The sequence below is a fragment of the Salmo salar genome, chromosome 18, assembly GCF_965601325.2.
Source record: "Salmo salar chromosome 18, fSalSal1, whole genome shotgun sequence".
In the NCBI taxonomy this organism is placed as follows: domain Eukaryota; kingdom Metazoa; phylum Chordata; class Actinopteri; order Salmoniformes; family Salmonidae; genus Salmo; species Salmo salar.
The window spans coordinates 20,091,998-20,110,370 of NC_138308.1; the positions used below are offsets into that span (position 1 = coordinate 20,091,998).

At 41.8% G+C, this 18,373-nt stretch overlaps 1 protein-coding gene across 1 annotated transcript in view; it reads left to right on the forward strand.

Annotated features, from left to right (window-relative positions):
* The window catches only part of LOC106577001 (protocadherin-15), a 263,912-nt gene that overhangs the window by 95,583 nt on the left and 149,956 nt on the right, over window positions 1-18,373 (forward strand). The window contains exons 10-13 of the mRNA XM_082964779.1: window positions 3,981-4,089; window positions 4,256-4,368; window positions 12,314-12,520; window positions 14,361-14,495. Of these exons, the coding sequence (XP_082820905.1) occupies window positions 3,981-4,089; window positions 4,256-4,368; window positions 12,314-12,520; window positions 14,361-14,495 (564 nt within the window). The remainder of the gene's footprint in view (window positions 1-3,980; window positions 4,090-4,255; window positions 4,369-12,313; window positions 12,521-14,360; window positions 14,496-18,373) is intronic.

Here is an 18,373-nt window from a genome sequence, read left to right on the forward strand (position 1 = left end):
GGTCCGTTTCCAATCATTTATATTCCGCCTCCAACCCATCTCCCCAACATGACAGAATGAGTGGTGTCGGGTATAGGAACTTGCCTACCTTGTTTTGTGCCGGCTCCTGTTCCACTGATTCAGACTCTTTAGTTTCGACTACAAATCTTGGTGAATCCTGCCAATAACGGCAATTGTTAGGTTCTAAATTCCGGCTCAGTAATCCAGATGTATACCCAAAGAAAGCTCTGGCTAGATGTATTCACCACACTAGGTTATGCAGCAGTGAGAGCAGATACAGAGTCACAACATATATTTATAACCTCCAACTAGGCCTCCCATCCCAAACAGACCCCCCTTCTGTGTCTAGGATGAACGATCAATCTCTGTGGCTGGGCAGGTGGTGTTATCATCCCAGCTTGAGTCCGGTACTCCTTCACGCCTCTCAAAGGTCTTCTTATCAGTCAAGTTAGGGGGTACACATTATTCCAGTCCACTACAGTCCGCAACCTAATTATCCTTCTCATACACAAAGAACACTTATTTATATTTTTAAGAATAAGCCATGTATTCATACTAAGATAATATAATGATATAAAACATTAAGATCATATAATGATATAATACATATTAAGAGGATATGTATCCTCCAAATGTATCTATCTATCTATTCTGGGCAGTTGAACCTGTGCGCAGACTCTGAGTACAAAGCTTGTCAATGGTTTACAGTTTATTACCAGAGTAAAATGGACAGTGTTCACCAGCAATGCACCCCCACACCATCACACTTCCTCCTCCATGCTTCAAGGTGGGAACCACACATGCGGAGATCATCTGTTCACCTACTCTGCGTCTCAGAAAGACACTGTGGTTGTAACCAAAAATCTCCAATTTGGACTCATCAGACCAAAGGACAGATTTCCACCAGTCTAATCTCTATTGCTCGTGTTTCTTGGCCCAAGCAAGTCTCTTCTCCTTATTGGTGTCCTTTAGTAGTGGTTTCTTTTCAGCAATTCGACCATGATCGTTTTTCGACTGCTGATGGACTGCCATTTCTCTTTGCTTATTTGAGGGGTTCTTGCCATAATATGGACTTGGTCTTTTACCAAATGGGCTATCTTCTGTTTTCAACCTCTACCTTGTCATACATTTTTAACAAGTCACACCTGCATTCCAGGTGACTACCTCATGAAGCTGGTTGAGAAAATGCTAAGAATGTGCAAAGCTGTCATCAAGGTAAAGGGTGGCTACTTTGAAGAATTTCAAATATGAAATATATTTTGATTTGTTTAACACTTTTGTGGTTACTACATGCTTCCTTGTGTTATTTCATAGTTTTGATGTCTTCACTATTATTCTACAATGTAGAAAATAGTAAAGATAAAGAAAAACCCTGGAATGAGTAGGTGTGACCAAACTTTTTACTGGTACTGTATATCTATAAATATATGAATGAATAGCTTACTAACATTAGTAAATATAAGAAAGATTATTAATAAATGTTTAAAATGCGATTTACAATATTTTATCAATGCTTTATGACCAGGGGTTATTATAAAATGTTACCGAATTTGTTTTGCAGAGTTTGTTCAGTCTTCCTAGATTGCAATTCAAGGCTATATTATCAGCTTTTTTCTGGTAGTTGCTTGGAACCTGTACCTGCTGCAGTAAAACCATTGTGTTACTACAGTGCTTTCAGAAAGTATTACAAAGTCTGATTAAAATTGATTTAACTTACTTTTTTTGTACATAAAATACTCTGTAATGACATAGTGGACATTTAAGAAAAATAAAACAATACATGTTAGTCAATACATGTTAGAATCACCTTTGGTAACGATTACAGCTGTGAATCGTTCTGGGTAAGTCTCTAAGAGCTTTGCACACCTGGACTGTACAATATTTGCACATGATTCTTTTTAAAATGATTCAAGCTCTGTCAAGTTGGTTGTTGATCATTGCTAGACAGCCATTTCCAAGTCTTGCAATAGGTTTTCAAGTGGATTTAAGTCAAAACTGTTACTAGGCCACTCAGGAACCTTCAATGTCATCTTGGTAAGCAACTCCAGTGTACATTTGTCCCTGTGTTTTAGGTTATTGTCATGCTGAAAGGTGCATTTGTCTCATAATGTCTGTTGGAAAGCAGACTGAACCAGGTTTTCCTCTGGAAATGTTTCTGTGCTTAGCTCTATTCCGTTTCTTTTTATCAGAAAAACTCCCTAGTCGATGCCGATGACAAGCATACCCATAACATGATGCAGCCACCACCATGATTTAAAATATGAAGAGTGGTACTCAGTGATGTGTTGTGTTGGATTTGCCCCGAACATAAAGCTTTGTATTCAGGAAATAATGCTCATTTCTTTGCCACGTTGTTTGCTGTTTTACTTTAGTGCCTTATTGCAAACAGGATGCATATTTGTGTTTATTCTGTACAGGCTTCCTTCTTTTCACTCTATCATGTAGGTTAGTATTGTGGAGTAACAACAAAGTTGTTGATCCATCCTCAGTTTTCTTCTATCACTGTCATTAAGCTCTTTAACAGTTTTAAAGTCACCATTGTCATCATGGTGAAATCCTTGAGCGGTTTCCTGCCTCTCCGGCAACTGATTTAGGAAGGACAAAAGGTATCTTTGTAGTGACTGGGTGTATTGATACACCATCCAAAGTGTAATCAACAACTTCACCATGCTTAAAGGGATATTTCATGTTTTTTTTTCTTTTTTCTTTTTTACTTTTACCCATCTACCGATAGGTGCCCTTCATTTGCGAGGCATTGCTCTACTAAGAGACCTTTACAGATAATTGTGTGTGGTGTACAGAGATGAGGTAGTCATTCAAAACTCATGTTAAACACTATTATTGCACACACAGTGAGTCAATGCAGTTATTATCTGAGTTTAATCACATTTTTACTCCTGAACTTATTTAGGCTTGCCATAACAACGGGGTTGAATAGTTATTGACATTTCAGCTTTTCATTTTTTATTAATTTGTAAACATTTCTAAAAACATAATTCTACTTTCACATTATGTGGTATTGTGTGTAGGCCAGTGACCCAAAATTCTCAATTTCATCAATTTTGAATTCAGGCTGTAACACAACAAAATTTGGAAAAGGGTGTGAATACTTTCTAGGCACTGCTAATTGTTATGCTGTATGGTGAGGGTTTTCTCTGAATGAATAATTGATGAGTATATTGTAAGTAATTACAGAGGCTAGACACACCTTATTAAGTAGATATGTATTTATTTGCTCCCTTAGGGGTATTAGCTATCTGCTCTGGAGTCCTCACAAGAATGGCTGCTGGAGGAGTATTATAGCTAATCATCATTGTGCAGAGCTAGAGGGATTTGATTTAGCGCACCTCCATACATTGTAAAAGTGGTGGAGTGTGTTTGTGTGTGTGTGTGCGTGCGCGCGTGTGTGTGGGGGGGGAATAAGGATTACAGTGGACCCTGGGATATAAATAGTTTCCCCAAGGGAGGGATTCTGCCAGAGCTGTTGGTTAGCCATGTGCCTTCCTGTGCTAGGGAAGTACAACGCAAACCGCTAAGCACACATCCACTTACAGTATTAGCCATATGTGGGTACACTAGGGAAATGCAGAGCAAGCTAATTAGTGCTAAGGGTGTCTATTAGCAATGAGTGTGCGTGAATAAGAGAAGTAGCCTAGCCTACAGCACAACAAACAGATTTGCTGTGATGTATGGTACTATTATGCATGTTGGTGAGAATTCTGAGGAGGAAGAATCCTAAAGCTGTTTAATTAGATTGTTAGCCTATTGTGTTAATAGTAGTGTACTGTGTGAATGGGGACTGACTCTAACAAAGCCATAATACTGATATATTGCTTATGATATTTAATATTGAACATTTAATTGCATTTTGTCACGTTTCCCTTGTTCGCAAAAGGCTTAACAGTGTAATGGGGATACAAACTACTAACACAGTTAATTGGTTACTGACTCCCCCCTCTTCCTTCCTCCCTCCTTTTCAGAGTGAACTGAACCCGCTGGGGGTGACCCCACCTATTCGAGCTGTGGACATGGACAGGAACATTCAGCCCCCGTCTAAAAGGCCAGGGATCCATTACTACATACTGGTTGGTAGGTTCCTCACAGAGCTACCAGTCACACACATGCATGTTTGCATGATCAGTTCCACTATTCCACTTTGATCCTTTATCGTTTAATCGCTAATGTCTTATCAATGGTCACCATTCATGCCCAAAAGCACAAAAACAGATTATTTGGGCGTGTTGTTTTACTTCAGGTCAGCCCTCAAAGTACCCAGACTACTTCTCCCTGAACAAGACGACCGCAGAGCTCCTCCTCTTGAGACCAGTCAGCAGAGACCTGTACACCAAATTTACCCTCATCATCAAAGTAAGCAAACCCACCTTTAACCTGAAATAAAGGTGCAACATGTATCACACTATCAACCAGATAATTTGGGTAAGCTTAGTCAGCCTTTAAGCCAGACAAAAGACAACTAAACCAATACTTACAGAAGTGTCAGTAATCTAGGAACATGTGATAGGAATTGTTGCTGTAGCCTTCTTGTGAATCCTGATCAGAACTAGGGATTACCTCTGGTGATGAACAGAGCAGACTATCATCCACCCACCAGAAAGGTTGCCATGTACACAGAGAGGAGAGCAGAGGAGGGAGTGATCTCCACGCAGAGGAGAGGAGAGTGTGATGATGTGTGAAGAGCATGTTTTGTGTCGCCAGGAGAGTTGTCTATGGAGCGGGGCGAGGGAGGTGGAGGGAGGGCGATATCAGGCTTATCTAGCTGAGTCACATGGAGATGGAACTGGTGCTGGGGGTATCAGCAGGGAAGAAGAGAGAGAATTAGAGGTTGGTATCTGGAGACTGCTCTGGGTTAGCTAACAGATACTGCTTTACAAATAGGCCTACTGCCATTGAAATACATTGAGATCTTATACATCGAGATACCTGGAGGAGAGAAAATAGTATAACATAGTTGTATTTTATTGTCACTTGTTGTAGAATGTTCAGCACCAAGGACATGTTGCGCCAATGTTATCATTGATTCTGATGTCTCATTGGAAAAAACCATTTTCTCTCAGAGGGTGGCTAGGACAAAAATGAAAAATAAAGATGGGTGAGATGAATGGATGGGGAAAGAGGGGGAGACAATAATAGTCAGATCAATACAGAGGAAGGGGAAAGAAAAAATAACAAGAGAAATAGAGATAGGGGAGGGATTGAGGGAGGGGGGGCAATGAAGATTGAGTGATAAACAGTGACTGTAGGTGGCAGAGAGTTTCCTGCAGCCTGGTGTGTTCTAGCAACGGAACACAGGTAATTTACCACTGCCTCCCAGAAACAGGGACATTACTAAAGAGACAAACCACAAGGGAACATACTTCATCATCCTTTTCCCTCCTACCCTCTCTCTATCTGCCTAACGCTTTCACTCGCTGCCTGTCTCTCTCCCCATCTCCTCTTTCTAAAAGCATTTTCCCTCCGGTGTTCCTGAGAGTAGATTAGATCCTAGGGAGAAACCACAGGGTAGAAGTGGGTGGTGGGTCGATGGTTGTCCAATCTCATCAGTCTGAGATGGGCAGGAGGTGGGGGTGGTCACAGGAGATGGACACAGTGAAGATGTCTACCACCACCAGATAAATTGGTGGTGGTAGACATGGAAGGAGTGCTCTTCAAGCTGGGCAGCGGGAGGATATGAGAACATAATTCTACAGTCTTGAGAAAGATGGACAAATGAGGCAGCACTCCAAAAGTGAACGTTGGAAAGCAAGCAATGAGCAGGGGAATCTTTTATTTTATACTCCTATATACCTGCAATAGATTCTATTCAATTCTATAGATTCTATGCACAGGTACTCCGACCTTAAAAAGAAGACAGAGAGAATGTCCTAAAGAACACATTTTCTTGTGAGTAGCTAGGTTTACATCTAATTGGCGACTTTTCATGCAAATATGTGCATTTTCCCACCAGTGGTGTGTTTCCACTGAACAAACTTGTGAATAAAAATCAGTGTGTGGTGACGTAGTACACACAAAATGTACTTTTCCGCTTAAGTTTTCATGTACCGAATTAAAATCTAATGTTCAGTGTGTTTCCTTCACATTTTAAACTCTAACGATAGTTTTGTCACAAAAACTGTTGTGTTAATAAATAGCAAATGTGCCTACTTTGGTCTTGACAAGTACGCTCTAGCCAACAGCTCGGATATACTGTACAGTGCGGGTAGGCTGTGCGGGTTGGCTAGTCTACATGATGAGATTATTATTGATAAGAGCAAGAATATTTTAATTTGTCAAACGACAGTCAAGCATCAAGTCACCAGAATTAGACCCTCAATATTTATTGGAAAGGAGCATCAAGAAAGAAGCACTTTTACCACCCTGTGAAGTACATCGTAACTTATTTCATCTCTAGCCTAATGAACTGCATGGTCTCCCGAGTCATAGTGGGAGGACCACATACCATGTCATCACGCTCACTTCAATATGATGGTTGTTATATCAACATTTGCACATAAAGGCGTTTCCACCGCCATTTCTTGCATAATACATTTTACCGACACAAAAAGATACCAGCATGTCAAACGAACGAATGATGTCGGCATTTATAAAATTATACTGAAACTTCCTTTTTCCATCACAGCAATTGTGATTTTTTTTTTAATACGGTATGACTTTACTCGCACAAAAACTGTGGATGGAAACGTAGTTACTGTGATCTCTTATTTGAATCTTCAGACTACAGAAAATCTACAGTACATACATACTAGTGTGGTGGGTCAGCAGGTTCCCTCTGCCAGCATGAGGGCATCATAGTATTCAGGTCACCTCTCTGCCTTCCCTCCTCCCTTCCTCTACGCCTCTCATCCTCTCCTCCTCGCCAGGTTCACTTGCAATGAAACAACATTAGTGTAGGAACTGCCTTAGATCAAGTAATTGTGTAACATATTTTTGAGAAATTATGGTGGTCTGACTGTATGACTGCACTCAATCGGTGGCTCGTCATCCATGCTATGATATAGTTTCACATGCGTGTTAGGTTACAGTGTAACTATCACTAAAGCTCATGTGATACTTGCTGTTGAAGGTTGAATGGTTGATTGGCTGAAGCGACATGCAAATTGATGTGTGCTAATGTGCCATGTTACTGTAGTAATTTCCCCCACCAACTGTGCTGCAATAAATGCTAAAACAATAGACGCAACATGTACGCCCCTGTGTTTGTGTCACATAGATTGGTTACAGTGTCGTATTATACGCTGTCCATTACACAAGACACTGACATGGTTTGAAAAATGTTGAGTACAAATGTGTGAGTACAATGATGGTCTCTTAGCTGCTGGGTTAAATTAAGAAGGTTATTTATGTCCCCCTAAAAAGACAATGTTTTGAACATGCCCTGGTCTTTGTCAGAACTTTCTAATAGGGTGTTGAATGGTGCATTGAATGTGCACACAGTTTTATGATTGCCTCAAGCAAACACGAATGCTGACATTTAGATTACGTGTCTGATTGCTGTGAATGCTTGTCAATAGTTAGGTTTAACATTAAGGATCCACATGACAAAATAACATGATTTCGATGCACTTATCCATTGAACTGGTTTCCACGGTGAGCAGCATGAGAAGGCCCATTTTTAAGAGAGCTACTAGGGGTGCAGGTCTTTGCTTCAGCCCAGCTCAAACACACTCAGTAGCGGTGCGTGAGGAAAAATCACTGAGGAAGCCAAGCCAGGAAAAAAATCCATATTACAACCTATGTTGTGATAAGTGCTATGTTTGCTCTATAACCCGTTCGTTCATAGGCCACCATGATATACAATAAGGCCGTGACAACAAAAAGATAAGTCAAACAGTGGTGGAATAAATTCAACAACACATCACAAAACCAGAGAGCCTCATCTGTCCGGTGAAGTCTGCACATATTGCACGTAACAACAGTTAATATTTCCAACAGTTTATTACACAACTACTGATTTAGAAACACGGCGAGTTACCCCAAGTCAGCACAAAGAAAACAGGAGCACTTTCTCAGCTATTCCAGCAGCATTTCAACTTAAACAATTCAACATCATCAAATCAAGATACCACAAACAATTTAGTCCAATCAACGTTCCTAAATATCATGTGGCTGTCCATGGTGCTGATTAGATTTCTGTGCGTGTGTGAGTCAAATCAAATCAAATTTTATTTGTCACATGCGCCAAATTCACTACAGCCCCGTCGATGAGAATGGGGGCGTGCTCAGCCCTCCTTTTCCTGGAGACCACGATCATCTCCTTTGTCTTGATCACATTGAGGGAGAGGTTGTTGTCCTGGCACCACACTTCCAGGTCTCTGACCTCCTCTCTATAGGCTGTCTCATTGTTGTCGTTGATCAGGCCTACCAACGTGGTGTCGTCGGAAAACTTAATGATGGTGTTGGAGTCGTGCTTGGACAGATTCAGATTCAGAAAACGTTCAATGTCTTCAGAGAGGCAATTCATCTTGCAGCAGTCATAAAACATATCACATCTAAAAATGAAAAATAAATAGCAAAGGACTTTTACAAACAAATAGGCAGGGTAAGTGCAGTTTCATAGTGCAAGTGCTAAGTGCAATTAGTCCAACATTTTGTTAAGTTGCAGAATTGCATTTGGAATAAAAGAGTACTTGGCCCTATTTTTTTAACCATAGGTAGTCTGTACCTGCGGCCAGAGGGATGAAGCTGGAATTCAGAGTGGAGTGGATGGGAAGAGTCAACCGCTATTTTATTCGCCTTATGGAGGGCTCTGCCCAGGTAGAGCAATGATAGTTCTTGCTGTTGCTGTCCCATGATTTTTCCGCAAGTCGTGACTATCTTGCCCAACCGATTTTTCTGTGCAACGTTGATATTACCAAAGCAGCAGGTCAAGCAGTAGGACAGAATGATCTCAATTAATGATTTATAAAATAGAACCACACAGTCATGGGTGAACAGGGAGTACAGGAGGGGACTAAGCACGCACCCCGGGGGGTCCTGTGTTGAGGATCAGCGCGGCAGATGTTTTGTTGCCTACACTTACCACCTGGGGACAGCCCGTCAGGAAGTCCAGGATCCAGTTGCAGAGGGAGGTGTTTAGTCCCAGGGTCCTTAGCTTACTGATGAGCTTTGTGGGCACTATGGTGTTGAACGGTGAGCTGTAGTCAATGAACAGCATTCTCACGTAGGTGTTCCTTTTGTCCAGGTGGGAAATGGCAGTGTTGAGTGCAATAGAGTGCGTCGTTTGTGGATCTGTTGGGGCGGTATGCAAGTTGGAGTGGGTCTAGGATTTCTGGGTTGATGGTGTTGATGTGAGCCTTGAGCAGCCTTTCAAATCACTTCATGGCTACAGACGTGAGTGTTACAGGTCGGTAGTCATTTTGGCAAGTTACCTTAGTGTTCTTGAACACAGGGACTATGGTGGTCTGCTTGAAACATGTAAGTATTACAGACTCGGCAAGGGACAGGTTGAAAATGTTAGTGAAGAGAGTTGCCGGGTGGTCAGTGCATGCTCGGAGTACACGTCCTGGTAATCCGTCTGGCCCTGTGGCCTTGTGAATGATTACCTGTTTAAAGTTATTGCTCACATCGGCTATGGCAAGCGCCATCACACAGTCGTCCGAAACAGCTGGTGCTCTCATGCATGCTTCATTGTTGCTTGCCTCAAAGCGCACAAAGTCATTTAGCTCGTCTGGTAGGCTTGTGTCACTGGGCAGCTCGCGGCTGGGCATTCTTTTGCAGTCCGTAATAGTTTGCAAGCCCTGTCACATCCGACGAGCGTCGGAGCCAGTGTCGTAGGATTCAATCTTAGTCCTGTATTTACGCTTTGCCTGTTTGATGGTTCGTCTGAGGGCATAGAGGGATTTCTTATAAGCGTCCAGGTTAGAGTCCCGCTCCTTGAAAGTGGCAACTCTACCCTTTAGCTCAGTGTGAATGTTGCCTGTAATCACTGGCTTCTGGTTGCGGTATGTACATGTGGTCACTGTGAGGACCACGTCATCGATGCACTTATTGATGAAGCCGGTGACTGATGTGGTATACTCCTCAATGCCATCGGATGAGTCCTGGAACATATTCCAGTCTGTGCTAGCAAAACAGTCCTGTAGCTTAGCATCTGCGTCATCTGACCACTTCCGTATTAAGCGAGTCACTGGTACTGGTACTGGCATTAGTTTTTGCTTATAAGTAGGAATCAGGAGGATGGAATTATGGTCAGATTTGCTAAATGGAGGTTGAGGGAGAGCTTTGTACGCGTCTCTGTGTGTGGAGTAAATGTGGTCTAGTGTTTTTTTCCCTCTTATTGCACATGTGACATGCTGGTAGAAAAACGGATTTAAGTTTCCCTGCATTAAAGTCCCGAGCCACTAGGAGAGCCGCCTCTGGATGAGCATTTTCTTGTTTGCTTACGGCTTTATACAGCTCGTTGAGTGCCGTCTTAGTGCCAGCATCGGTTTGTGGTGGTAAATAGACACCTATAAAAAATATAGATGAAAACTCTCTTGGTAAATAGTATGGTCTACAGCTTATCATGAGATACTCTACCTCAGGCAAGCAAAACCTTGAGACTTCCTTAATATTTGATTTTCCGCATCAGCTGCTGTTGTCACCTTGTCTTACCGGAAGCAGCTTTTCTGTCTTGCTGATGCACGGAAAAACCAGCCAACTGTATATTATCCATGTCCTCGTTCAGCCACGACTCTGTGAAACATGTTACAGTTCTTAATGTCTCATTGGTAGGATAGTTTTGAATGGAGCTCATCCAGTTTATTCTCCAATGATTGCACGTGGCCAATACAACGGATGGTGGAGGCGGGTTACCCACCCCCCGACGAATTCTCACAAGGCATCCCAATCTGCGTCCCCTATATTGGTGTCTTCATGTGAATGACGGGGATTTGGACCTGGTCAGGTAAATCCTTTGCGTCCAACTCATTAAATAAAAAATCTGTGTTTAGTTCGAGGTAAGTAATCGCTGTTCTGATATCCAGAAGCTATTTTCGGTCATAAGAGACGGTGGCGGAAACGTAATGTACAAAATAAGTTACAAAGAACACGAAAAAAACACACAAAATAGCACAATTGGTTAGGATCCCGTAAAACGGCAGCCATCTTCCCCGGCGCCATTCTTGTGAGCCTATCATCCTTGGAGAGCTCTTTGGTCTTGGCCATGGTGGAGAGTTTGGAATCTGATTGATTGCTTCTGTGGACAGGTGTCTTTTATAATGGTAACAAGCTAGGAGCACTCCCTTTAAGAGTGTGCTCCTAATCTCAGCTCGTTACCTGTATAAAAGACACCTGGGAGCCAGAAATCATTCTGATTGAGAGGGGGTCAAATACTTATTTCCCTCATTAAAATGCAAATCAATTTATAACATTTTTGACATGCGTTTTTCTGGATTTTTTTGTTGTTATTCTGTCTCTCACTGTTCAAATAAACCTACCATTAAAATTATAGACTGATCATTTATTTGTCAGTGGGCAAACGTACAAAATCAGCAGGGGATCAAATACTTTTTTCCTTCACTGTACATGAGCTACACATACTGAGACAGATGGGCATTGTTTTCCTCGCTCAGATGATTCCTCTGGTGAGATAGATTCAGCCACTTGCGAATTTAAGGAAATGTATGAAAACACAGAGAAACGAAAGATAATTTATACTTTTTTGGGGGGTCAAATGTGTGGGGAAACCTGGCTTCCCTTGACATCGATGAATACATGCCACTGGACACACCTGATTCTACCAATCAGCTGTTCATCAGGACCTTGATTAGCTTTAATCAGGTGTGTTGGAATAGGGCTGGAGCAAACACCTGCACACAGGAAGAGGGTTGGCCACCCCTGATGTAAACAATAAAGTCTGTGCTATCATTCAAAACAGAAACTGAACTGCTAGCTAACCATTTTAATTGGCATCCATTCATCCCAGATTAAAGCATTTGTTTTAAGTTTCTTACCAATTACTGGAATCTAATTCAAAGTGGATGTTTGATTAATTTGCCAATGATTTATGTAATTGAAATGACAGTCTTTCGAAAACAATGCCCTCTGCATTTCTATTCCCTTGGTAATGACACTGACGCTCAGAAGTTTGCATTTCAATTGTGACACTGAGTCCTTGTAAATGGTGTAATATCTGGCATTCAAATGTGTTTAGCTTTGTTTACTGATCTGCAACAGGTATTACAAAAAGAGTCAGTCTGTCATAATAATCTTTCCAATGAGCTATGACCACCTTATGATTGTATGTCCCAAGTTGCATATCAGTACATGTTACAGTGAGGTCCATAATAAATATACCCTTTTCTCCTTCTTTTAGGCTGAGCAGGACAACGGCCACCCACTCCCAGCATACGCTGAACTGATCATTGATGTCCTGGATGAGAACAACCAGGCTCCATACTTCCAATTCCAGTCCTACCAGGGCTACGTCAGCGAGTCCTCCCCAGTAGGCACCACCATCTCTGCCAGCTCCAACCTCACTGCCCCCTTGGGCATAATCGCCCTGGACAAAGACATTGAAGAGGTATTGAGGATATGTGCATGCACACACATAAGCACACACTCTCACAAGCTCCAGCATGTCGCTTATGAATCTGCAAATACACAATACTATGAATGCACGCACAAGTACATACACAGACAGTGCACACAAATACACACACAAATTAGCTGGTATGGCTACACACAAGCAACTAAGTGTATATTTTAACCTTTTCATACAAAATATGTAGCCTTTAGTGGGCTTTTCAGACTAAATCATTCCATGAGTACATAAGCCGATTAAATATTTACATTTTATAGCAAGTTTATGTTAGTAAAATACTTCCAGAAGCCCATGCTAAGATGGGGAAACACTCTCCATCATACTGTATTATCATTGATGCTGCTTTGTCTCTTTGTTGTAGCTGCTGCCTGGTCAAACACCTGTAGGTAAACGTGTGGTTTGTGATGCTGTTATGACTAAAAGTGTGCCTTTGGGTTTTACTCTACTGCATGGTCTGTGTTCAAACCTCTGGGCCAAGCTCTCTTTCAGTTTTTTCAGATGTGTCACTCAGTTTTCCCTTCCAATTATCAATTTCTTCATACACAAATGTCTAATGTTTTTGTGTTTTGCCGTGTGTGTCTATTGTTCTAGTCAAGTAAAAAATGTGTATGTTATTAGTGGGTAAATACACAGATTGCACCAATACATTTAGTACATTCAGTGTGTGTGTGTGTGTGTGCGTGCTTGCGTGCGTGCGTGCGTGCGTGTGTGTGTGTGTGTGTGTGTGTGTGTGTGGCGGTGATGATTCTGAAAAGCACAGCATTTCAAACAGGCGCTGACAGGAGTGGGTTTTCTAAGCGCCTCAACTGCATTTAAATGGTTGAAAACACACATTGAGACAGGCTGCCAACACACCAGGAGACACTCAGAACACTGATGCACAGCAGCATTCACCCCCACTCTGTTTGGGCTTTTGTCACCAGGATATTTCTCTTTATGTTAATGATGTTGAAAATATTGTTTTATTCATTTCCTCAGATGACACCTAACACAATAAACTCCTCAACAGAGATTTCTCCAACTCACTTTCCTTCTCTATCACTTCTTGTCTCTCTTTCTCTGTGTGTGTCTGTCTGTAACTTTCTATCTCTCCTTCTCTTGTGCTCTCTCCCTCTCAGCAGGGTGAGATTAAGACATCAAAGTGCAGCTCTAAAACAGATCAATGGGCAAAGCAGTGTGAATGTTTAGCAGACAGGCAGGCCTTATTGACAGACTTGAATCTCCCTAACAACCCAACCCTGCTTAAATCTCCCTTGTACCAACATAACCCAGAGAATACATTTTTTGGGGGGAAAGTTGTAAAACAGTATTGAAATGTTTTTATATATGGTCCTCACTTTTAGACCAAATTACTCCTTACTCCATTTTATATTCATATTTACAGTTTGCATACGAGTTTGTTATTAAGACACATGAACGTTCACATGTTCAAGAATGCATTTTTTTTCATGAAAAAAATATTTTCTACTTTCAAACGTCTCGACTGTATTGTACAGTAGGCCGGCGAACGCCTAGGTTTCTGTAAATTGCTCATATGCTGTAGCTTGTTGCCAGAGCCGCAATGAAAGACCGACTGTACAATTGTAGTGTGCTTTATATTGTGCTTTATATAAAATCGCATGATTTCTTAGAATTCCTTCAAGGCCTTCCCCTGTTCTCAGTACTATGTTGTCTTTGTCAGCAGTCTTTTTACCACTCAGACATGTTTTGACTTGTTCTGTCTCTCACGATCGTTTTTTTCCCCTCAGTGACACAGCTGCACATTTGAGTACGGTCTCCATGGTAACCCTCTTCTCTCCAATGTCTTTACTTTTTGAAGAGTAAAGACCCTCTGGTGACGGTGACTCTGGATGACTTCAGCACCGTCTTTGCCGTAACCCCGACCGGGATCACCCGCTACCTCCGACTGCTCAAACCTGTGGACAGAGAGAAGCAGATGACCTACACCTTCACGGTACGCCTCGTTCCAACCGCATCCACATATATTACCAAGTAACACCCACCACTCTAATAAAGTATATGGGAGGAAGCAGCACCCACTTCTACAGGATATAACAGCTTGGTTTAGGCTGTATGATATGACTTGACATAACTACACTGCCTACGGGATCCATTTATTTTCAACTCAGTCAATGCAATTGAACTTAACTTACGTTGTAGCAGTTGGATTTATCTACATCTATGCCTCTATTGAAGAGATGAAATAACTTGGCCAGGCACATTACTACTTTACACCTTTATTATCATGTATCATGTATCATGTATCATGTATTTATTCTGGATCACCTGTTTACTGACTTAGAATAGCTTTCCAAGACCCAACCAATACCAGATGAAACCCTCTCCTTCTGGACAGGAACACACTGCCACTGTTGACTCCTGCTGTATTTTGACACGCAGTGCTCTCCAGCATCTTCACAATGAAGGGATTCTGCCTTACATTATTCAGAGACTCAATTGTGTTCTCTGTATTGACGGCATGCAATTACATATATAGTGCTACTGTGTGGACTCTCCCTGTGGGATGGTTACATATTAGAAAGCATCATTATTTAAATATTGAGGGAGTGTTTCCTGGAGAATTTTCTTTTGATTAAACAAAAGAGAAAGTGGGAGGGTTTGGGCGATAGAGGTGGTAGGATACTAGTCTGTTTTCAATATCTGCATCTGTGGTCATGATGTGCCAGCTGAGTTCAGAAGAAGCTGTGAAGATCAAATATATGAGGCTTCAGCTTCTTTGTCTCTGCTGCCTCACTCCCTCACTGGACCAGTCAGGAAGATATTGATAAAGGAGAACAGATGCCATGTTTGAACTCTTTACACCCCTTTGGAGAAGGAGTTAGCTCTTTTGGATCTCACAATCAGAGGTCTCCGTGTGTGTGTGTGTGTGTGTGGTGTGTGTGTGTGTGTGTGTGTGTGTGTGTGTGTGTGTGTGTGTGTGTGTGTGTGTGTGTGTGTGTGTGTGTGTGTGTGTGTGTGTGTGTGTGTGTGTGTGTGTGTGTGTGTGTGTGTGTGTGTGTGTGTGTGTGTGTGTGTGTGTGCGTGCGTGTGCGTGCGTGCGTGCGTGCGTGCGTGTGTGTGTGTCAAGGACCTCAGCCACCCGAGCCATGGCCTGTTCACCCCTCAACCATGTAGAAGTGCATCAAAGCTGGGACCGAGAGACTAAAAAACTGGCCATCAGACTGGTAAATAGTCACCAGCCAGCCCCTGCCCAGTAACCTCTGCCTTGAACTTTAGTCACGTTTACTAGCTGGCTACCACCACGTACTCAACCCTGCACCTTAGAGAATGCTGCACTATGTACATACTGTAGTCACTGGTCACTTTAAAAATGTCTCAATACTGTTTTACACAATTCATATCTATACAGTGCATTCTGAAAATATTCAGAACCCTTGACTTTTTCCACATTGTGTTACGTTACAGCCTTATTATAAAATATATAACATATTTTTTCCCCTCATCATTTTCTACGCGCAATACCCTATAATGACAAAGCGAAAACAGGTTTTAAATTTGTTTTTGCAAATCTGTTATAAATAAAAAACAGAAATACCTTATTCAGACCCTTTGCCATGAGACTCGAAATTGAGCTCAGGTCCATCCTGTTTCCATTGATCATCCATGAGATGTTTCATCAACTTGATTGTAATCCACCTGTGGTAAATTCAACTGATCGGACATGATTTGGAAAGGCACACAGCTGTCTGTATAGGTCCTACAGTTGACAGTGCATGTCAGAGCAAAAACCAAGCCATGAGGTCGAAGGAATTGTCCGTGGAGCTCCGAGACAGGATTGTGTCGAGGCACAGATCTGGGGAAGGGTACCAAAAAATGTCTGCAGCATTGAAGGTCCCCAAGAACACAGTGGCCTCCATCATTCTTAAATGGAAGAAGTTAGGAACCACCAAGACTCTTCCTAGAGCTGGCCGCCTGGCCAAACTGAGCAATCGGGGGAGAAGGGCCTTGGTCAGGGAGGTGACCAAGAACCCGATGGTCACTCTGACAGAGCTCCAGAGTTCCTCTGTGGAGATAGGAGAACCTTCCAGAAGGACAACCATCTCTGCAGCACTCCACCAATCAGGCCTTTATGGTAGAGTGGCCAGACGGAAGCCACTCCTCAGTAAAAGGCACATGACAGCTCACTTGGAGTTTGCCAAAAGGCACCTAAAGGACTATCAGACCATGAGAAACAAGATTCTCTGGTCTGATGAATCCAAGATTGAACTCTTTGGCCTGAATGCCAAGCGTCACGTCTGGAGGAAACCTGGCACCATCCCTATGGTGAAGCACGGTGATGGCGGCATCATGCTGTGGGGATGTTTTTCAGCGGCAGGGACTGGGAGACTAGTCAGGATTGAGGGAAAGATGAACGGTGCAAAGTACAGAGAGATCTTGATGAAAACCTGCTCCAGAGGCCCTAAGCACACAGCCAAGACAACGCAGGAGTGGCTTTGGGACAAGTCTCTGAATGTACTTGAGTGGCCCAGCCAGAGGCCGGACTTGAACCTGATCGAACATCTCTGGAGAGACCTAAATATAGCCGTGCAGCGGCGCTTTCCATCCAACCTGACAGAGCTTGAGAGGATCTACAGAGAAGAATGGGTGAAACTCCCCAAATAAAGGTGTGCTAAGCTTGTAGCATCATATCCAAGAAGACTTGAAGCTGTAATCGCTGCCAAAGGTGCTTCAACAAAGTACTCAGTAAAGGGTGTGAATACTTATGTAAATGTGATATTTTTTTATAAATTAGCAAAAATGTCTAAAATCCTGTTTTTATTTGTCATTATGGGGTATTGTGTGTAGATTGATGAGGGAAGAAATTGGTTTTACCCATTTTAGAATAAGGCATTCTTTCCGAATGTACTGTTTATTATTATTGTTGTTGTTATTATTATATACTGTATACTAGTCAAGGCTCATTCTATATAGGGTAACACTTTACGTGACACCCAGCGTCATAACAAATTATGACATGGTCATAACCATGTCATAATATGTTTATAACAGTTGACAACATTTCATAACCTGTTATAATATGGTCAAAGCACTGTTATGACGCATATATTTAGACCTGTTGTGACATATATTGCGTTATTGAATAGCTGGTTATGAAACATACATAAGAGTGTCAAAATCCACAAAAGCTACTGCACAAGGCAAAACATTACATTACACCATAGCGTACATGTCAATAGTATGTTTATGTTATAACCATTTTTGGGAAATGTACTATATTATATTATCGTTGTAATCGCGCACACATTGATGTCAAACATGCACCTACCCCAATGCTCTGTTGCTGATGACTGGGATGAATGCAGGAGCAGATTTCAGGAGCAGGACAAGACACCCTCTTTTTGACTGATGACTGATATAAGAGCATGTTTGTGAAAGGCGGACCTGGCTTATATGATTATGATGGTCATTATGCTTCTTGACATTGTTATAAAGTGCATTTTCTACACGCTATATGACGGGAAAAAACATGACTGTAAAGAATTCATTACAACAACAACAAATGATTTAAAAAACAAAGTTTAAAATTAAAGGAAACTTCCTGGCAGGGGAAAAAATAATTTATATATGTTTGGGTTTTAACACTTGGATGTAGGTGTTACAACCAGCCATAAAATAACGCAATATTTGTCACAACTATATGACATAACAGGTCATGACAGTGTTACGACTATATTATGGCAGGTTATAATAAGTTATGTCAGCTGTTATGAAATATGAAATGGGTGTCAAGTAAATTATTACCATGTATTGTAGATATAGATTTACAGTACCAGTCAAAAGTTTGGACACACCTACTCATTCAAGGGTAGT